We start from the raw sequence: 17,630 nt of genomic DNA on the forward strand, positions 1-17,630 counted from the left end.
GACTCCCTTCATCGGAGAAACTTTCAGGAATACGTAGTCGCCTGCTGCAAACTCTACATCCCTCCGCCTAAGATCTGCATAACTCTTCTGCCTACTGAAAGCTGTTTTCAATCGTTCTCTGATTAAAAGAACCATCTCTGAAGTGTACTGCACTAGGTCTACATCATGCACCTTCGCTTCTCCCATTTCCATCTAACACAGAGGAGACCTACACTTTCTGCCATACAATGCCTCATAGGGTGCCATCCTTATGCTGGAGTGATAACTGTTGTTGTAGGCAAACTCCACCAAAGGTAACTGATCATCCCATTGACCTCCAAAATCCAAAACACACATGCGGAGCTTGTCTTCCAGTGTTTGGATTGTCCTTTTGGACTGCCCATCTGTCTGAGGGTGGAAAGCAGTACTAAAGTTCAACTGCGTGCCAAGTGCCTCCTGCAACTTTCTCCAAAATCAAGAAGTGAACTGGGGCCCTCTGTCAGATATTATGGAAGCAGGAACTCCATGCAATATGACGATTTCTCGAATATAGAGTCTGGCGTACTGTGCAATAGAATATGTGATCTTCACAAGCAAGAAATGAGCCGATTTAGTTAGGCGGTCTACAATTACCCATATCGAATCATATTCTCATGTGGTACGAGGCAACCCAGTCACAAAATCCATAGTAATCATTTCCCACTTCCATTCAGGGATAGGGAGCTCTTGCAGTTTCCCTAACGGCCTCTGGTGTTCAAATTTCACCTTTTGATAAGTCAAGCATTTAGACACAAAGTCTGCTATGTTTCTCTTTATGCCATTCCACCAATAGTTATCTTTCATATCATGGTATATCTTGGTGGAGCCTGGGTGGACATTGTACAGTGTATAGTATGCTTCTCGCATGATTTCATTTCTAAGGTTGTCCACGTCGGGCACACATATCCTAGAACCTTGCATAAGGGTGCCATCATTGGCAAATCCAAACTCACCACCTTCACCCTGCTGTACTCTTTCTATGATCTTCATCAATTGCTGGTCTCTGTGCTGGGAAACTCTTACTTTGTCTCACGGGTCTGGTCTCACTGAAAAATGAGCCAACAATACCTCCTCATCTGAAAGATCTAAGATCAGACCTTGATCCATCAACTCATGTACTTCCTGAATCAACGGTCTCTTCTCCGCTGATATGTGCGCTAAGCTGCTAGAAGATTTTCTGCTCAAAGCATCTGCCACTTCATTGGCCTTCCCAGGGTGGTACTGGATGGTGCAATCATAGTCCTTCAGAAGCTCCATCCATCTCCTCTGTTTCAAGTTTAAATCCCTCTGTTGAAAGATGTACTTCAAACTCTTGTAGTCGGTGTATATCTCGCACACTTCACCATACAGGTAGTGTCTCCAGATCTTTAGTGCAAAGACTACAGCTGCCATTTTCAAATCATGGGTGGGGTAGTTATGCTCATGCCTATTCAACTGTCTTAAAGCATAAGCCACTACATTTCCATTCTGCATCAAAACACACCCTAAGCCAACTCTGGAGGCGTCATAATACATGGTATATCCTTCACCACTCATCGGTAGTGTCAACACCGAGGCGGTGGTTAGACACTCCTTAAGCTTCTGGAAACTCTCCTCACAATCATCTGTCCAAATGAATGGAACATTCTTCCAAGTTAACTTATTTAGGGGAGCTATTATCCTGAAAAAATCCTGCACAAAATGCCTATAGTAGCTAGCTAGACCTAGAAAACTTCGCACCTCAGTGACTATTGTAGGTCTAAGCCAATCAGTTACAGCTTCAATTTTCTTGGGATCCACTTGAATGCCTTCACTAGAAACCACGTGTCCCAAGAATGAGATGCTTTCTAGCCAAAATTCACATTTTGAAAATTTGGCATATAGCTGGTGCTCCCTCAAAGTTTGTAACACCATCCTCAAGTGCCACACGTGTTCTTCCTCGGTCCGAGAGCATACCAAAATGTCATCTATGAATACGATGACAAAACGGTCCAGAAATGGCCTGATCACTCTGTTAATCAAGTCCATGAAGGCTGCTGGTGCATTAGTGAGTCCAAAAGACATTACCAAGAACTCATAATGACCATATCTTGTCCTGAATGTTGTTTTAGACACATCCTCATTCCTGATTCTCAACTGATGGTAGCCTGATCGCAGGTCTATCTTGGAAAAGAATCTAGCTCCTTGGAGCTGATCAAACAGATCATCGATCCGAGGAAATGGATACTTATTCTTCACAGTCACCTTATTCAGCTGTCTATAGTCAATACACAACCTTAAGGACCCATCTTTCTTTCTCACAAATAGAACAGGAGCGCCCCAGGGTGAAGTGCTCGGACGTATGAAACCTTTATCCAAAAGCTCCTGTAGTTGCTCCTTTAACTCTTTCAATTCTGCTGGTACCATCCTATAAGGTGGCATTGATATGGGGTTTGTACCCGAAACAATATCAATGCAGAACTCTATTTCCCTTTCTGGTGGCAACCCTGGAAGCTCCTCAGGGAAGACATCAATGAATTCTCTGACAACAGGAACATTTTCCATATTGACACCTTCTACGGATGTATCTCTCACCAATGCCAAATACCCTTGACATCCATGCTTCAATATTTTTCTAGCACTAATTGTTGACACTAAATTATATGGAGCCACGCTCTTGTCACCATCAAAGCTAAACTCTTCCACACCAGGTATGTGAAAATACACCTTTTTGTTCCTGCAGTCTAAAGTGGCATAATGAGTTGCCAACTAATCCATCCCCAAAATTACATTGAAATCTATTACTGGTAGAGGAACCAAGTCTGCTGGGAGGATCTTTCCATCCACTACTACTGGGCTACCCGAAAAAACCATATCTACATCTATGTTGTCACTAAGCAGGGTAGCTACAGACAAAGGGCATTCTAATGTTGTAGGGTTCCTACCCAATCTCATAGCAAACACTGGTGAGACAAATAAGTGCGTAGCACCCGGATATATTAAAACACGAGCCTCATAGGAACAGACCAGAAGAATACCTGCCACAACTGCATTGGAAGCCTGAGCATCCTGGTGGGTCAGGGTGAAAACCCGAGCTTGACCCCTACCCTGGGTGGCAGAACCCTGATACTGACTTCTACCTCCTAATCTGCCTCCAAATCTACGTCCCCCTTGTCCTCGGCCCTATTGGCCACTAAACTGACTGCCTACCATACTGGAAGCACCAGGATACAACTGACGAGGAACATTTGCAACAGAACCCTGTGACCCCATCTGTGGCTCGCTGAACACGTGGCATTCCCTAGCAAAGTGACCTTATTGGCCACATCTGAAACATACTACTGAACTCATCATACGAGGTCCTAAATGTCCTCTTCCACACTGTGCACAAGGTGCCAAGGAGGATCCTAAACCAGACCCAGAACTGCTGTATCTCGAACTGTGACCACTGCTGGATCCTTATCCTGATCTAAATCCTCGAGATTTGTGTCTAAAATCACTCCTCTTATTCCTATTTCTTCCTCTGTAATTACTATGGCCTCCGCAGTCTAGAGCACCCATATGGAGAACAACTGAAGAACCCTCTGCTCTATTTTTCTTTGCTCTTCCACTGTCATCTCCGGTTTAGTTAATCTTAATCTGTCTGGCTCGATCAACTACCACATCAAAATACTGATCAGACATTATGGCCAGGTTTGTATACCTCCTGTCCAGCCCCTTTAGGAACCTCTTCACCTTTGTAGTTTTTGTAGCCACTGCTGTAGGGGCATATCTGCTTAATTCCAGAAATTCTATTGCATATTCATCTACAGACCTGCCATTCTGTCTTAAGGCCTCAAAGGCCCACTGCTTTTGATCTCTGAAACTTTTTGGCACAAACCTGTTGATAAACAGTTTCATAAACTGGGTCCATGACAAACCTTCCATTCAAGGTAATATGTAGTCATTCATCCATTGTCTAGGCATAGGCCCCATGACATGCTGCACACACTCAATAAGTCTTCTGTCAGTCAACTGCAATTCTGTTCCTGCCTGTCTGTAGGAATTCAAAAACTGATATGCATCGTCTGATACATCATAAGTACCAGGCACCAACTTCTTGAAATTTATTATTTGCTTGTAAGGTTCCCCTCTTAGTGCGGTGGACTGCTACTGTTGGGGAGGGTGGACCATATACTGCGCCATCATATCGATGATTCTCTGCAAACCAGCTAGAGTAGCTGCCATTGGGTCCATGGGACCCTGTGCCATAAAAGACTGATCCTGAACTGGTGTGTGACACCCCTTACCCATCTACAGTGTAACCGAGCAAGATATGCCACACAATGTACCGGAACATCCTATTTTAATTCAATCATTTTTTATTCTTCCTAATTTATTTTTTTCATAGTTATGAAGTACAATTTATGAAATATAATTCATTTAAGTCATTTATTGAAATTATAATTTATTTGAGGTTCCGAAAATTTTATAGAAAATTCGGCAGAGTATCGGCTAAAAATGGAGAAAACAGTTCTTCGAAACCTGTGAAAAACACTTACAATAATCATTTTCAATCATTCTCAAACTCCAATAACCATCAACATGGTCTCAACATTAGCAATCATTTCAAGTTCTCAACATTAATCCACAATTTCATTCAAATTCAAAATCAACTAAAATTTCATGAAGATATTCTCAAATTGTATTAATTAACAAAATTCTTCAAATATGTACATCATTATATGATTACATAAATTTACTAATTTACATGAGTTCATAATTTACAAATCACAAACTACTACCTATTACAAAATGCAAAAACATAATTTCAAAAGGGACCTAAAGGTCCTACCACTGATGCACTGTAGATGAGAGGTGACTCTGATGCTAGGCAGATCTGTGACCTCACCCAGTTTGTGGTCTGCTGGGCTCTCTGTCTTTCTCTCCAGAACCTACGCGTGGCAAAAAGCGACGCGCTAAGCAATAATGCTTAGTGGTGCTAATAATAAAATAAAAAGAACTAATAAAAAAAATAAATATACAGTGAGTGTATTGATGTCTCATGTAGACAAGTTTTTGATAATTATTGGTAGTCTTATTTATTTGGTACTTGTTACATTCATTATTTCATTAAATTTATCAACTTTCATTTTTGGTTGCCCAAGTAACCTATACTGGATAACTGGACTGGATAAATGGGTAAACTGGCACTGGGTATCAAGTACCTCGAGCTGTCACACCATCGGTCACATATGTGTCTCCCGATGTGCAACAAAATAGCTAATAAGCTATAATAACATTAGGCACAAGGCCAACTTGGTTTGATTTTCTGGGCAGGGTTTCTTCACCAAAATTGTGCCATTATGTGTCTAGTTTCATGTCTAATTAGCCTTGCACCAATTGAACCTCTACAACTCCAGTTATTGCTGCCCAAACCTGCTGGACTCATACTCAGTCCTGCAGGTCAGCCAAGGCAGCTCACCTAAACTCAAATCCAACATCCTTACTCACTTCAATTCCTTCTCACACACATTCAAATGGTCAATAATTGACCATTACAAGGTTAATAAATCATTACATGAGCAAACCCTAGCTAACCCTAGCTGCCAAAATTTTTAGAGTGCACACACATACATTTTTATCTTGTTTTCTTACATTTCCTACTTACTTCATGCCATTGAACATGAATTAAAACAAAAGAAACAAGAATTGGACACTAACCTTTTTTTGAGCAGAATTCTCCCAAGTTTAAATTTCACTTTCTTGACTTTTCTTGGCAGCCAATCACTTTGCCAAGTTGTATAGACAAATTTTATTGAAGTAGACTTAGGGTTTCAAGTGAGATTTGGTGAGTTAGAAAGCTTATATAAGCTTTAATAGTGGTTTCGGGTGAGAAAAGAGGAAACGACAAGTTTGTTGAAGGAGATGAAATCTAATTGCTTTTGGTTATTTTAGTCTCAATTATCCCTTTTTAATAGGTTAGCTTAATTGTGATTGGTGGGAAAAGGGTTGATGACATCATGTGATGTCAAAATTGTCATTTAATCTCATTTTCTTTCTTTTTCTTATCTACTCATTCTTAATTTAATTTTTAGCAATATTTATTCACATTTTTTATCATAATAATTATTTACTTAACTGGACAAGTCGGCCAAAAATCATCTCTGAAGACGAAATGATTAAAATACCCTCCGTTTGGCTTAACAGACTAAAATTGTCTGTACTGATTGAAAATTTTTTCTAAGCATTTTCTTAGCATTCTAATGCCATAGAAACCTCAATGACCCTTCTCTGGAGTCCTAAAAATTATTTTATGAATTTTTCCTCAGGTCTAGGGCTCCTAGTTGCGAGAACCGCAACTTCCTACTAGGTTACCCATCGCTTGGGCACCGGCTTATTTAACTTGGTTGTATTTTATTTCTAAAATTTTTTCTAAATTTTTCTTATTAATATTTGAGTTAATTATGGTTCCTCACTTTAGTTTAGATATTTTTCAGGACGTTCTAGCTGTTCGGACCGACACTGGTCACCAGAATAGTAGAATGTATGGAGTTGCTACAGGAAGGGTGTTACAGGTGGCAGCTGCTCTTCTACTTGAGCAGCGCTAGGCCTCCTACCCTGCAACCTCGGGGCTGGCACCTCATCCTGTGCCGACATCTCGTCAGGCGCATCTGGTTCTGGTGCAGTGGCAGTTCTCCTGCTTCTACGCATTTTCCTGAAATTCAGCAGCATTAGCCCACAAAATTCAAAACTGCATATTACACAGCTCTATAGACTCATATTTACACATAATTATATGAAGCATAAACTAGAAGTAAAGATGACAATATAAGATGAATGTGGACCCTATTTTCCACATGTGACTCCTATTAGACTCTTCTCAACACTTTAGACAATTTTTCCCCTATGAATCTGGAGCCTAGGCTCTGATACCACATTTGTCATGACCCAACCTATGGGCCGGACCGGCACTAGGACCTGGGCCAGCCTAAAGCCCCCGAGGCCCATAGTAAGCCTAACTATTCCTTAACCCAACTCTAAGGCCCGTTTGGGCCTAATTTCAAGAATTCAACTGGACAGAGTCCGACTATAAAATAGACCTTTTAACGGGGAGTTTTTAACTCACCCGACTTGTAAACATGATATATAATCAATTGGGGAGCTCAGCTCACCCTTAACATACTCATAACAAAAAAATAAATAAATAGGAGCTTAGCTCCCTTATCCAGTTCAACAAACATGCATATAATAATAAGTTTACAGGCCCATCATGATAATTATATTACAAACCCAAATCAAATGAATATTTCTAACACATGCGAAAATTTTAGGAGTTATCAGAATTACACAAACTTAAATAAACAACCTGCGAAGGAGAAAAGCAGGTTAACTACAACAATAATCCTCCTGTAGCCTGAAAAATAATGAACAGGAGTGAGCGTTCGACTCAGAGAGTAAAATATCAATTTTAACCATAATCTCTATAACTATCTAAAGCTAATGTACCCTGTAGAGTGAAATGCAACATCGGCAATATTTTCACATCATAACAGCAAAAGGTAATTTGGAGCACTCACACACCTGATAATATCAAACAATACATATATGGGAGCTGATCCCCTATACAACTCTCTTATTCCAACCTGTGCCGGCGAAGAACTCAGCTCGGACTTCCACTTAATAAACCAAATCAGGGTCCCAGCGAAGAACTCAAGTCATGTCTACCCTGAAGGACTGGGTCCCAGCGAAGATCTCAAGCCGTGTCTACCCGTTCTGTCCATAGCCAATACCACACCACACACACGCCAACTCACGCACACTGCTCCAAATTACCACAACAACATCTATGACACTTTAACAATTATGAATGCAACATAAAATGTGCCTAGTGTTTAACTACATAGATACATATTTATAAGTGATGCATGGGCATGCTTGAACATATAATAATATCGAAATTACAATTAAAATTAATATTTTACTCACAGACTTAACAACAATCACTGTGGCGACTAGGCGGAGGAAGAAGGGTTTCCCGGCTCACTTGACAATTTTATTACAATCATTTAATAAATTTGACTCAATACAAATTAAGAAAAAGACCAAAGATATCCTAAGTCGTGCCGAAAATCCGGCAGAATCTCCCCTATACCTAGGACCTACCCAACCTGCAAAAAGGCTTAAAACACACTTCTGTATCCACCAACCATATATCCACAACTTAATCATATCACACAGCCCCTCCTGGGCCCATCCAAACAGTCATCAATCACACGATATAAAATTACAGTTTAATCCTTATAATTGACCTTTTTTGCAAAAACTACCCAAATAAGCTCTAAAAATTCTAAAACTTTACCCCACGGTCTTTAGCAATATTACTAGTCTAATGCAAAAAGAATCATAATTTGTTGAGCTACCATGAATATTTTATGGATTTTTAATCCCATTTAAGCACCAGAAAATTACGAAAAAGTAAGGTTCGGGTTTACCTATGCCGATTCCGATCTCGGAACGCGTTCGGGACGTCTGACAATGGTGGGGTAGCCAAAATTCCGATCCAATTCTAAGACTTTTTCGGTAGTCGGTTTGTCTGGCCGGAAATTCACAGACCTGCACAACTGTCGAATTTCTGTGAATTGAAGGTACCTACACGAAGCCCACAATACGTGGGTTAGTATAAAATTTTTACGAAATTTTCTAAGCTCATTTAATGCTCGGAAAGACACTACGAAGTTTCATGAGACCCACCGAAAAATAGTGTCAAAAAATTTTGAAATTTATATTGCCGCAAAGCTCTCAACGAGTGGAGAGTTCTGGTACTCTCGGTTTTCTCGTGGGGTTCACAGTTTGTGAGAAATCTAGCCCGAAAGTCAAAATGGGCTAAAACTTTCCGGACAAAAATTGGACAAGCCGTTCGATGGATTTTGGTATTCTTGGTGTCTATGGAAAGCTCTCGAGGTGTAGATGTTGTTTGACACAAGACCCGGCCTAATCGGTGACCGGATTTCGGCCGGGAAGTCGAAACGGCGCGCGGGCGTTGGGTGGTTTTCGCACGCGTTTTCCGGCCGCCTGGAGCGTCGGCCGGCCGTGGGGAGGTGCGTCGGCGAGGTGGGGAAGGCTGGGTGGTGGCGGAGCGGCCTGGGGGTGAGGGAGGAGAGAGAAAACGGGAAGGGAAGGAGGAGAGGTCGGGCGCGCGAGGGAGAATAAAGAAGAAAAAGAAAAGGGCCGGTCCGATTCAACCGGTCCGATCATGTTCAATTCGGAGTACAAAATTTTAAATTTTTACTCTACTTTGGGACCGAAAACGAGGCTCAAAAATTCCAGAAAAATTCTAGAAAACTCAGAAAAATTCGTAGACTCCAAATATATTTTTAGTTTTGCCACGTGGTCTTTAAATTAATTTTTAAAAATCATCAAAGTTTTATAATTTCAGAAAATCGAACCCGATTTCTAAAATCTGAAAATTTTCAAATAATTTCCTAAAATTTAAATAAAATTAAAATATCAATATTTACTTAAAAATAATAAATTTAAAAATTAGGGGTGTTATAAAAATATTATTTAATATATTTATTTTAATAAAATTAATTAATTGATCTTATATTTTAAAAATCACAATATCTTAAAAGATATATTCTAAATGAAAAATATAAAATTTATTGTGTAAAGACTAAATTTGAATTTACATCATTTCCATATTATTCAATTATAATTTTATTTTGTATCTTCTTTATTAGAAATTAAATTTTATACATTATCGCCACAATAATTTGAAAATCTAAATGAAAGAATAATTTATAAAGTGTTATTTTCTAACAGAGAAAAACATAAAAATTTGTCAAGATAATTAAATTAAAATAATTAAATAATTTAAAAAATATGAATTCAAATTTAATTTTTACATAATAATATTTTTATTTTTCATCTAAAAATATATTTTTAAAATATAAAAATTAATTAATTAATTTTATTAAAATAGAGATATTAAATATTAATATTTTTTAAAATATAAAAATTAAATAATTAATTTTATTAAAATAATAAATTAAATAATAAATTAATTGATATTAAAATTTATTAATTATTAAAAATGAATATTTTAAATAATAAAAAATAAAAAATTAAATATTATATTAAAAAAAAAGACTAAATAATTCGATTTTTAAATAGTAATTTTCTCTTAGGGATTTTATCTGGCACGCACAACTAAAAGCTCTTGCTTAGTTGGACCACCACACCTCTTGACAATGCAGACTCTGGCGAAAAACCGATGAGATGAAGGTACCAAATGGAAGAGCTCACGGTAACAAAATGAAGACGTTCTCTCACTATTTATTCCTCTCTGCAACCGGGAAAATTAAAATTAAAAAAAAAAAAAAGAAAAAAACAAAGAGAGAGAGAACCCGGCTTTGCTCTCTGCATCTGCACCGGAGACACCAATTGCAAAGCATTGTATCTATAAAAAATGGCCCATATCTCTCGCTTCCCTGTCACAGTCCAACTGCATTGATGCTTCTTCTCTCTATCTCTCTCCTCGTTGGTCGTGCCCGTCCTTCACTGCCATGACATACACATGCTCTCTCTCTGTAGACTTAAATGCACCCTTTCTTTTTAACGTTATTAAATTATATAGATGATGTATGGGATATGTTCATGCAGAGCTCTTCATCTCTTGAAAATGGCTACAATCTGAAGAATTTTCGCTGAATAACCAAGGTGAAATTTTGGTTTTTTCTGTCTTTGAATTTTAATTTCTCTGTTTTCAGCTTTCAAAATACTTTCCTTGATCGAGAATACCGATTTTTAGTTTAAGCTTTAGTTTTGATCGGAATGGTAGTCGAGTGTTTATGTTAAGAATTGCTTCTCTCCTCTATGTGAAATGCGTGTTTTTTTTTAGCTTCAGATGTGAAAGTTGGCTTCTTGATACTTTTTTCCCCTGCTTTTGAATAAGAAAGTGAGTTGGTTATGATCGTTTAGGTCTGAAATTCATTTCTAGATAATTTATCTAATAAATTGAAGTTCTGGTAAATTTAGAGGACGCTTCGTGAATAAATTTTGTTATATTTTTTTTGTGACAATTATTGGTCAATCCTGAAAAAAAAAATTCTATTTTCTTCAAAGTTTTAGCATTTTCTATTCCAAGCATGAGGGTTCGGTCTCTGTTTGGTTGCAGAGAAAGTTGAGTAAATTGGAATGTTCAATTGAAGTTCAATTTCGTTTTGGTTTCCATGCATTTGAAAATGATTTACTTTTTTTTTTTTTCTAGTTTATTTCCCCCATTTTCCTGCCTTTTCTCACGCCCAAAGGAATCATAGAGGTCAAAGTCTCACTGCTTCTCTTTTTGTAAGTTTGTGACCTTTGCAGTCTGCGGAATCATCTTCTGTATAAAGAAAAGCTCATGTGTTTTGAGCGTACTTTTAGGATCTTCTTATGTATATTTATTTATTTATATTTATTTTCACATGCGTTTAGATCTTAGCAGGTGCACCTATTAAAAAGTGTATCTGTTTCCTTTAATCAAATATCAATATCTTCTTCCACTAAGGATTTCTTTTGTTTAAGGCTTCACTTTCAGCATTTTAAGTTACTGGTAGGATTGCTTTACTTTTCTGTTCAACTTGTAATTGTTTGAATCTTAAAGGATTTTTTTTTAGTTACCATGTTAAGGCACTCTCTTTGTCTCTATTCTTTATTTAAATGCTAGAAGTTAGTTTCTGACTCTTTTTTCCCTAATTTTTAAAGGAACGTTCTTTTCAATGCTATAAAATTCTATTCTATCCCAAACTAGGTGGCTTGGGTTCTAACCAAGGTTTACTTTGTGAAATCAAACAACCACCCAATATAAACTGTGGGAGGGAGGCCTCATTCTATGTTGAGAAGAAAATCAAGTGAGCAAAAAACAATCCAAAAGTAGATCGAAATGGGAAGGAAAGGAAATTATTGTAAAATTTTCCTTTACATTCATTTTTTCTTCCTTTCTTCTTTATGAAACAAGATTACAAAAAAATAACTCCCCTTTGGCCTGTGGTTACCTTTTTTTTTTCTCTTCCCCATATTTCCATCCTACCAAATGTAAGGCAAGGTAAACATAGTTTTCAGGAGATCCATATCATCATGTATCATGGCTTTTCTTTATTCGACTTTGGATTCTACTGATACTGCAAGCAATTCATTACTTGATAGGAAGATGATATTAATTGTTAAATGGAAAAAAGTGGCAGAAGTCTACATGGACAAGCATGAAATTCCGACTTAGAATTGTGACTCTTGAAAGAAGTGGATTGAATATTTTGAATTATGACTCTTGAAAAATAATTAAGAAGAAAGAATATTTCAAAAAAAAAAAAAAAAAGAAGAAAGAAATTTAGTAGAGTTGCTTTCCTTCCCATTTCCCTCCATTTATGATTTTGGGAACAAAGTTCCTTCAAATATATCTTACATCTTACATTTTCATTGTACCAAATGATAGAGGCAAGCAGAACTGTTGTCTAGTTTACATGTGGGTAACAAAGAAGGACTGCATTTAGCTTGCTCTCTTTTCTGTCAATATCACATAGCTGTCAATTCAGCCGTTGACGAGCGATTATATTTCAAGTGTAGCGAAACATGAAGTCAGTCAAGAGTTGCATGGCTTTCTAGTTATACAATGATCCATGTGAAGGCAGAAACTGGTTTCTGCTTGTGATACTTTTGGATCAGTTCTTCCTTTTCCTATTGTATCATTAGTCTTTTGATTTAAAGCAATAATCTGTTCAATTGTTTAGTTAAGATATTTGGAAATTTTGATTCATTCTGATTAATTGACCAGCATGTAATTATCTCATGCATATACAAATATTTTACTTCTGTAGTCATTTCAATCTGTGGGATATTCACCTATTTCTTACTCTCTGAAGACACATTTTTCTCTTTGCTGCTGTCTGTCTATAAATTGACCTCTTGGATTATATTTTCCAAATTGCTCATTAGATTAGGGAGTGCTGTAATGCTTTATTCGTTCATGGATTCTTTTTATCTTGGGGTTTGCTTCTAAAATGCCGTTTCATTTGAGTCCATCATTGCATTATGTGTTAGCACTATAACATTTATTCTCTGTCGTGCAGGTACGTATAACTGTCTTCTGTCTTGCTGGTAGTTAACATTTTGTTAAAGAAGTCCACCTGCTTGATATCAACATGAGCAACCTTAAGCTAGGGGTAGATGTGGTTAGTGCTCACAATCTTTTGCCAAAAGATGGGCAAGGTTCATCAAGTGCCTTTGTGGAGCTCTACTTCGATGGCCAGAGGTTCCGTACCACCATCAAGGAGAAAGACCTCAGTCCTGTTTGGAATGAAAGTTTCTACTTCAACATTTCTGACCCAACCAACCTCCACTATCTTGCTCTTGATGTCTGCGTCTACAATAATATCACAGCTACCAACTCCAGATCCTTCCTTGGGAAGGTTTGCCTCAATGGGAATTCATTTGTTCCATACTCTGATGCTGTTGTCTTGCATTATCCCCTGGAAAAGCGTGGTATTTTCTCACGTGTAAGAGGAGAGCTTGGCCTGAAAGTTTATGTAACTGATGACCCATCCATAAAGTCCTCTACCCCACTTCCTGTAGTTGAATCCTTGCCATCTAAGGACCCAGGTTTGACTCATAGGCAGGCTTACATGCTTCATCCTGTCTCAAATTCAGTACCTCCAAACAGAGTTGAGAGACACACCTTTCATCATCTCCCTAACTCAAATCACCAGCAACAACAACAACAACAACAACAACAACCTTCTTCAGCTCCACCAGTCAACCATCATGTACCAAAGTATGTGGCTGATGAGATGAAAGCTGAAGCACAACCTCCAAAGTTGGTTCGCATGCACTCTGCATCATCATCACAACCTGTTGACTATGCACTAAAAGAGACAAGTCCTCTTCTTGGAGGAGGAAGAGTTGTTGGTGGTCGTGTTATTCATGGCGACAAGACTGCAAGCACTTATGATCTTGTCGAGCGGATGTTTTTTCTGTATGTAAGAGTTGTTAAGGCTCGTGACCTCCCTGCCATGGATGTTACTGGAAGTATTGATCCATTTGTTGAGGTGAAAATTGGAAACTACAAGGGGATCACAAAGCACTTTGAGAAAAAGCAAAATCCTGAGTGGAACCAAGTGTTTGCCTTTTCAAGAGAACGCATGCAAGCTTCTGTATTAGAAGTTGTGATTAAGGATAAGGATCTGGTTAAAGATGACTTTGTGGGCATTGTAAGGTTTGATATCAATGAGATTCCATTGCGAGTCCCACCTGATAGTCCTTTGGCTCCAGAATGGTATCGACTTGAGGATAAAAAGGGAGAAAAGATTAAGGGAGAGCTGATGCTTGCTGTCTGGATTGGAACTCAAGCAGATGAGGCTTTTTCTGAGGCATGGCATTCTGATGCAGCTATGCCTGTAGATAGCATTCCAGCTGCCTCTACAATGATACGCTCCAAGGTGTATCATGCACCACGTTTGTGGTATGTACTTGTTAATGTTATTGAGGCACAAGACTTGGTCCCATCAGAGAAGAACCGTTTTCCAGATGTGTATGTTAAGGTACAGATTGGAAATCAAGTTTTCAAGACTAAGACATGTCAGGCGCGAACTTTTAGTGCATTCTGGAATGAGGATCTTTTATTTGTTGCAGCTGAACCATTTGAAGACCACCTGGTCCTTTCAGTTGAGGATCGTGTGGGTCCTGGCAAAAACGAGATAATTGGGAGGGTCATCATACCATTGAGTTCTGTAGAAAAGCGTGCTGATGATCGGATAATTCATTCCCGTTGGTTTAACCTAGAAAAGCCTGTTGCCGTGGATGTGGATCAGTTGAAGAAAGAGAAATTCTCTAGCCGTATTCATCTTCGAGCCTGTCTTGATGGAGGGTATCATGTTCTTGATGAGTCAACTAACTACAGCAGTGATCTCCGTCCCACAGCAAAACAACTCTGGAGGCCACCAATTGGGTTATTGGAGCTTGGCATCTTAAATGCTGTAGGACTACATCCTATGAAAACACGAGATGGGAGGGGTACATCAGATACATACTGTGTGGCAAAGTATGGGCACAAATGGGTTCGAACACGCACCATCATTGATAATCTGCAGGCAAAATACAATGAGCAGTACACCTGGGAGGTTTTTGATCCAGCTACAGTTTTAACTGTCGGGGTATTTGATAACAACCAGCTCGGGGAAAAGGGTTCAAATGGTAAGGACCTGAAGATTGGGAAGGTGCGCATCCGCATCTCTACACTTGAAACTGGTCGTGTTTATACACACTCTTATCCCTTGCTGGTTCTACATCCTACTGGAGTCAAGAAGATGGGGGAATTGCATCTGGCAATAAGATTTACTTGCACATCTTTTGTCAACATGCTTTATCAATACTCAAGACCACTGTTACCTAAAATGCACTATGTAAGGCCCTTTACTGTGATGCAGCTGGATATGCTTCGTCACCAAGCTGTCAACATAGTGGCATTACGGTTGGGTAGGGCAGAACCTCCACTTCGAAAGGAGGTTGTAGAGTATATGTCAGATGTGGACTCACACCTTTGGAGCATGCGCAGAAGCAAGGCAAATTTCTTTAGGCTGATGACAGTTTTCTCAGGATTGTTTTCTGCTGGAAAGTGGTTTGGGGAAATTTGCATGTGGAAGAATCCTATCACAACAGTACTTGTCCATGTGCTCTATCTTATGCTTGCTTGCTTCCCAGAACTCATTCTGCCCACAGTTTTCCTTTATATGTTTCTAATAGGAGTATGGAATTATCGGTATCGTCCAAGGTACCCACCCCATATGAACACAAAGATCTCGCAAGCTGAGACAGTGCATCCGGATGAGCTTGATGAGGAGTTTGACACATTCCCAACAAGCAGGAGCCCAGAACTCGTTCGAATGAGGTATGATAGGCTACGGAGTGTGGCTGGTAGGATTCAGACTGTTGTTGGTGATATTGCAACCCAAGGGGAGCGGTTTCAGTCACTGTTAAGCTGGCGAGACCCACGTGCTACTGCCATATTCATTTTATTTTGCCTTGTAGCCGCTCTGGTTTTGTTTGTGACACCATTTCAGGTGATAGCAGCTTTGGCAGGTTTCTACATTATGAGGCATCCAAGATTTCGCTACAGGATGCCATCAGTGCCCATCAACTTCTTCCGCCGGCTGCCTGCTAGGACAGATAGTATGTTGTAAATTTGATATTAGTTGTTTCAGGCTGGTCTATTATAATATGTTAAGTGTTTTTCATGTGTTCTGTTTATTCCCTATGTGTTTCTTTTTTTTTTTTTTTTATGGAGAGAACCCTACGTGTTTCTTCCTTACTTTGTGTTGGCCATCGAAGTTGTAATTGCGAAGATAGATCATTAATAATTTGTATCTGGCATATGCGGCCACACGGAAGTAGAATAAAGTGTTGAATGGAATTTTCTTTTACAAAATGTTTTGTTCGATAACAGATCAAATGTACCAGGATAATCATGTGATCAATTAATCATTCTTGTATGGCAATACCCCATAAAAATTTGTGGAACTTGGTTGAACAGGAATCAGCTTAAAAGTGGTCATGATTTTTCATTGTTGACAACTTGACATGATTTGTTTATTCTTGTATGGTAAAATCGATAAAAAAAAATGTTGAATTCTTAGGTGAACATGAATTTACCATTGTTGACAGGGTTTGTGCTTAACATTGCATTCTGTATTTGCATTATAAAATGTATCCTAAAGTGCCTTGTATATACAACTTGACCAATTAAGGACAAAGATTGCAGCTTCATAGAGCTTGGGAAACCATGTCAATATTTTGGTCAATTCTTGGCTCGTACTGTTGGTAGGTTGACGTGAATGGAAAGAATGCTGCACCTCTTTACAAATTCTTGGAATCTAGCAGAGGTGGAATTTCTGGAAAAGGCATCATGTGGAATTTTTCCAAGTTCCTGGTTGATAAAGATGACAATGTTGTCGACCGTTACGCCCCATCTACTACTCTCAGCATTGAGGTGAAGACCATTTAAGCTACAACATTCCTATATTCTACTATGATATTTTAGAAATTAGATGTCTGATTAATTGATATTGATCCTGGTTGATGATTGTACCCTTCGCAAAAAAGTGAAGAAGCTGTTGGGGCTTGCATGAGTGAAAAAAGGCAGGCTTAATCAAATTATGAAAACAAGGGAGATTATTACTCTTGCATTGAGTTATTTTTTTTACTCTCGCTAATGTATCTATTAGATTTGTGAGGAGCTGAGTGGTAAAATTATTTTTAATAAAATAGAAGAATATTTTTTATATAGTAGAACTCCTATTTTAGTGTTATTTCTATATTGAAATTTCTAATTAGATCATAATTAAAAGATTAATTATTCATTGTAGTTGAAAACACTCAGATATGCTTTACATGGAGTAATTTTTCTTATCTAAATTTGATTTATTATGAATCAAAAAATAAGATATATAGTGAAATCTATTTATTAAATACATAGATCTCACATATTTATGTGTCTATAATAAATTGAATGTAGGAAATATTTCTCATAAATAAATCACATAAATATAAATATAAATATAAATATTTTATATATTTATTTTATTTATTTTTTATGTAGTTTACATACTTATACAACTATATCTAATATGTTTATTTATTATGCG

At 38.1% G+C, this 17,630-nt stretch overlaps 1 protein-coding gene across 1 annotated transcript; it reads left to right on the forward strand.

The window, feature by feature from the left end:
* Positions 1 to 10,254: 10,254 nt before the first annotated feature.
* Positions 10,255 to 16,414, forward strand: LOC110643493 (multiple C2 domain and transmembrane region protein 7). Its single transcript, XM_058138120.1, has 2 exons — positions 10,255 to 10,677; positions 13,065 to 16,414. The coding sequence occupies exon 2, from the start codon at positions 13,137 to 13,139 to the stop codon at positions 16,167 to 16,169; it is 3,033 nt and encodes a 1,010-aa protein (XP_057994103.1). The 5' UTR covers positions 10,255 to 10,677; positions 13,065 to 13,136; the 3' UTR covers positions 16,170 to 16,414.
* Positions 16,415 to 17,630: the final 1,216 nt, after the last annotated feature.

This window comes from Hevea brasiliensis, chromosome 16 (genome assembly GCF_030052815.1).
Source record: "Hevea brasiliensis isolate MT/VB/25A 57/8 chromosome 16, ASM3005281v1, whole genome shotgun sequence".
In the NCBI taxonomy this organism is placed as follows: Eukaryota; Viridiplantae; Streptophyta; class Magnoliopsida; order Malpighiales; family Euphorbiaceae; genus Hevea; species Hevea brasiliensis.

Excerpts from the sequence above, each read along its gene's own strand:
- LOC110643493 (XM_058138120.1), top strand. The coding sequence starts at position 13,137 with ATGAGCAACCTTAAGCTAGGGGTAGATGTGGTTAGTGCTCACAATCTT.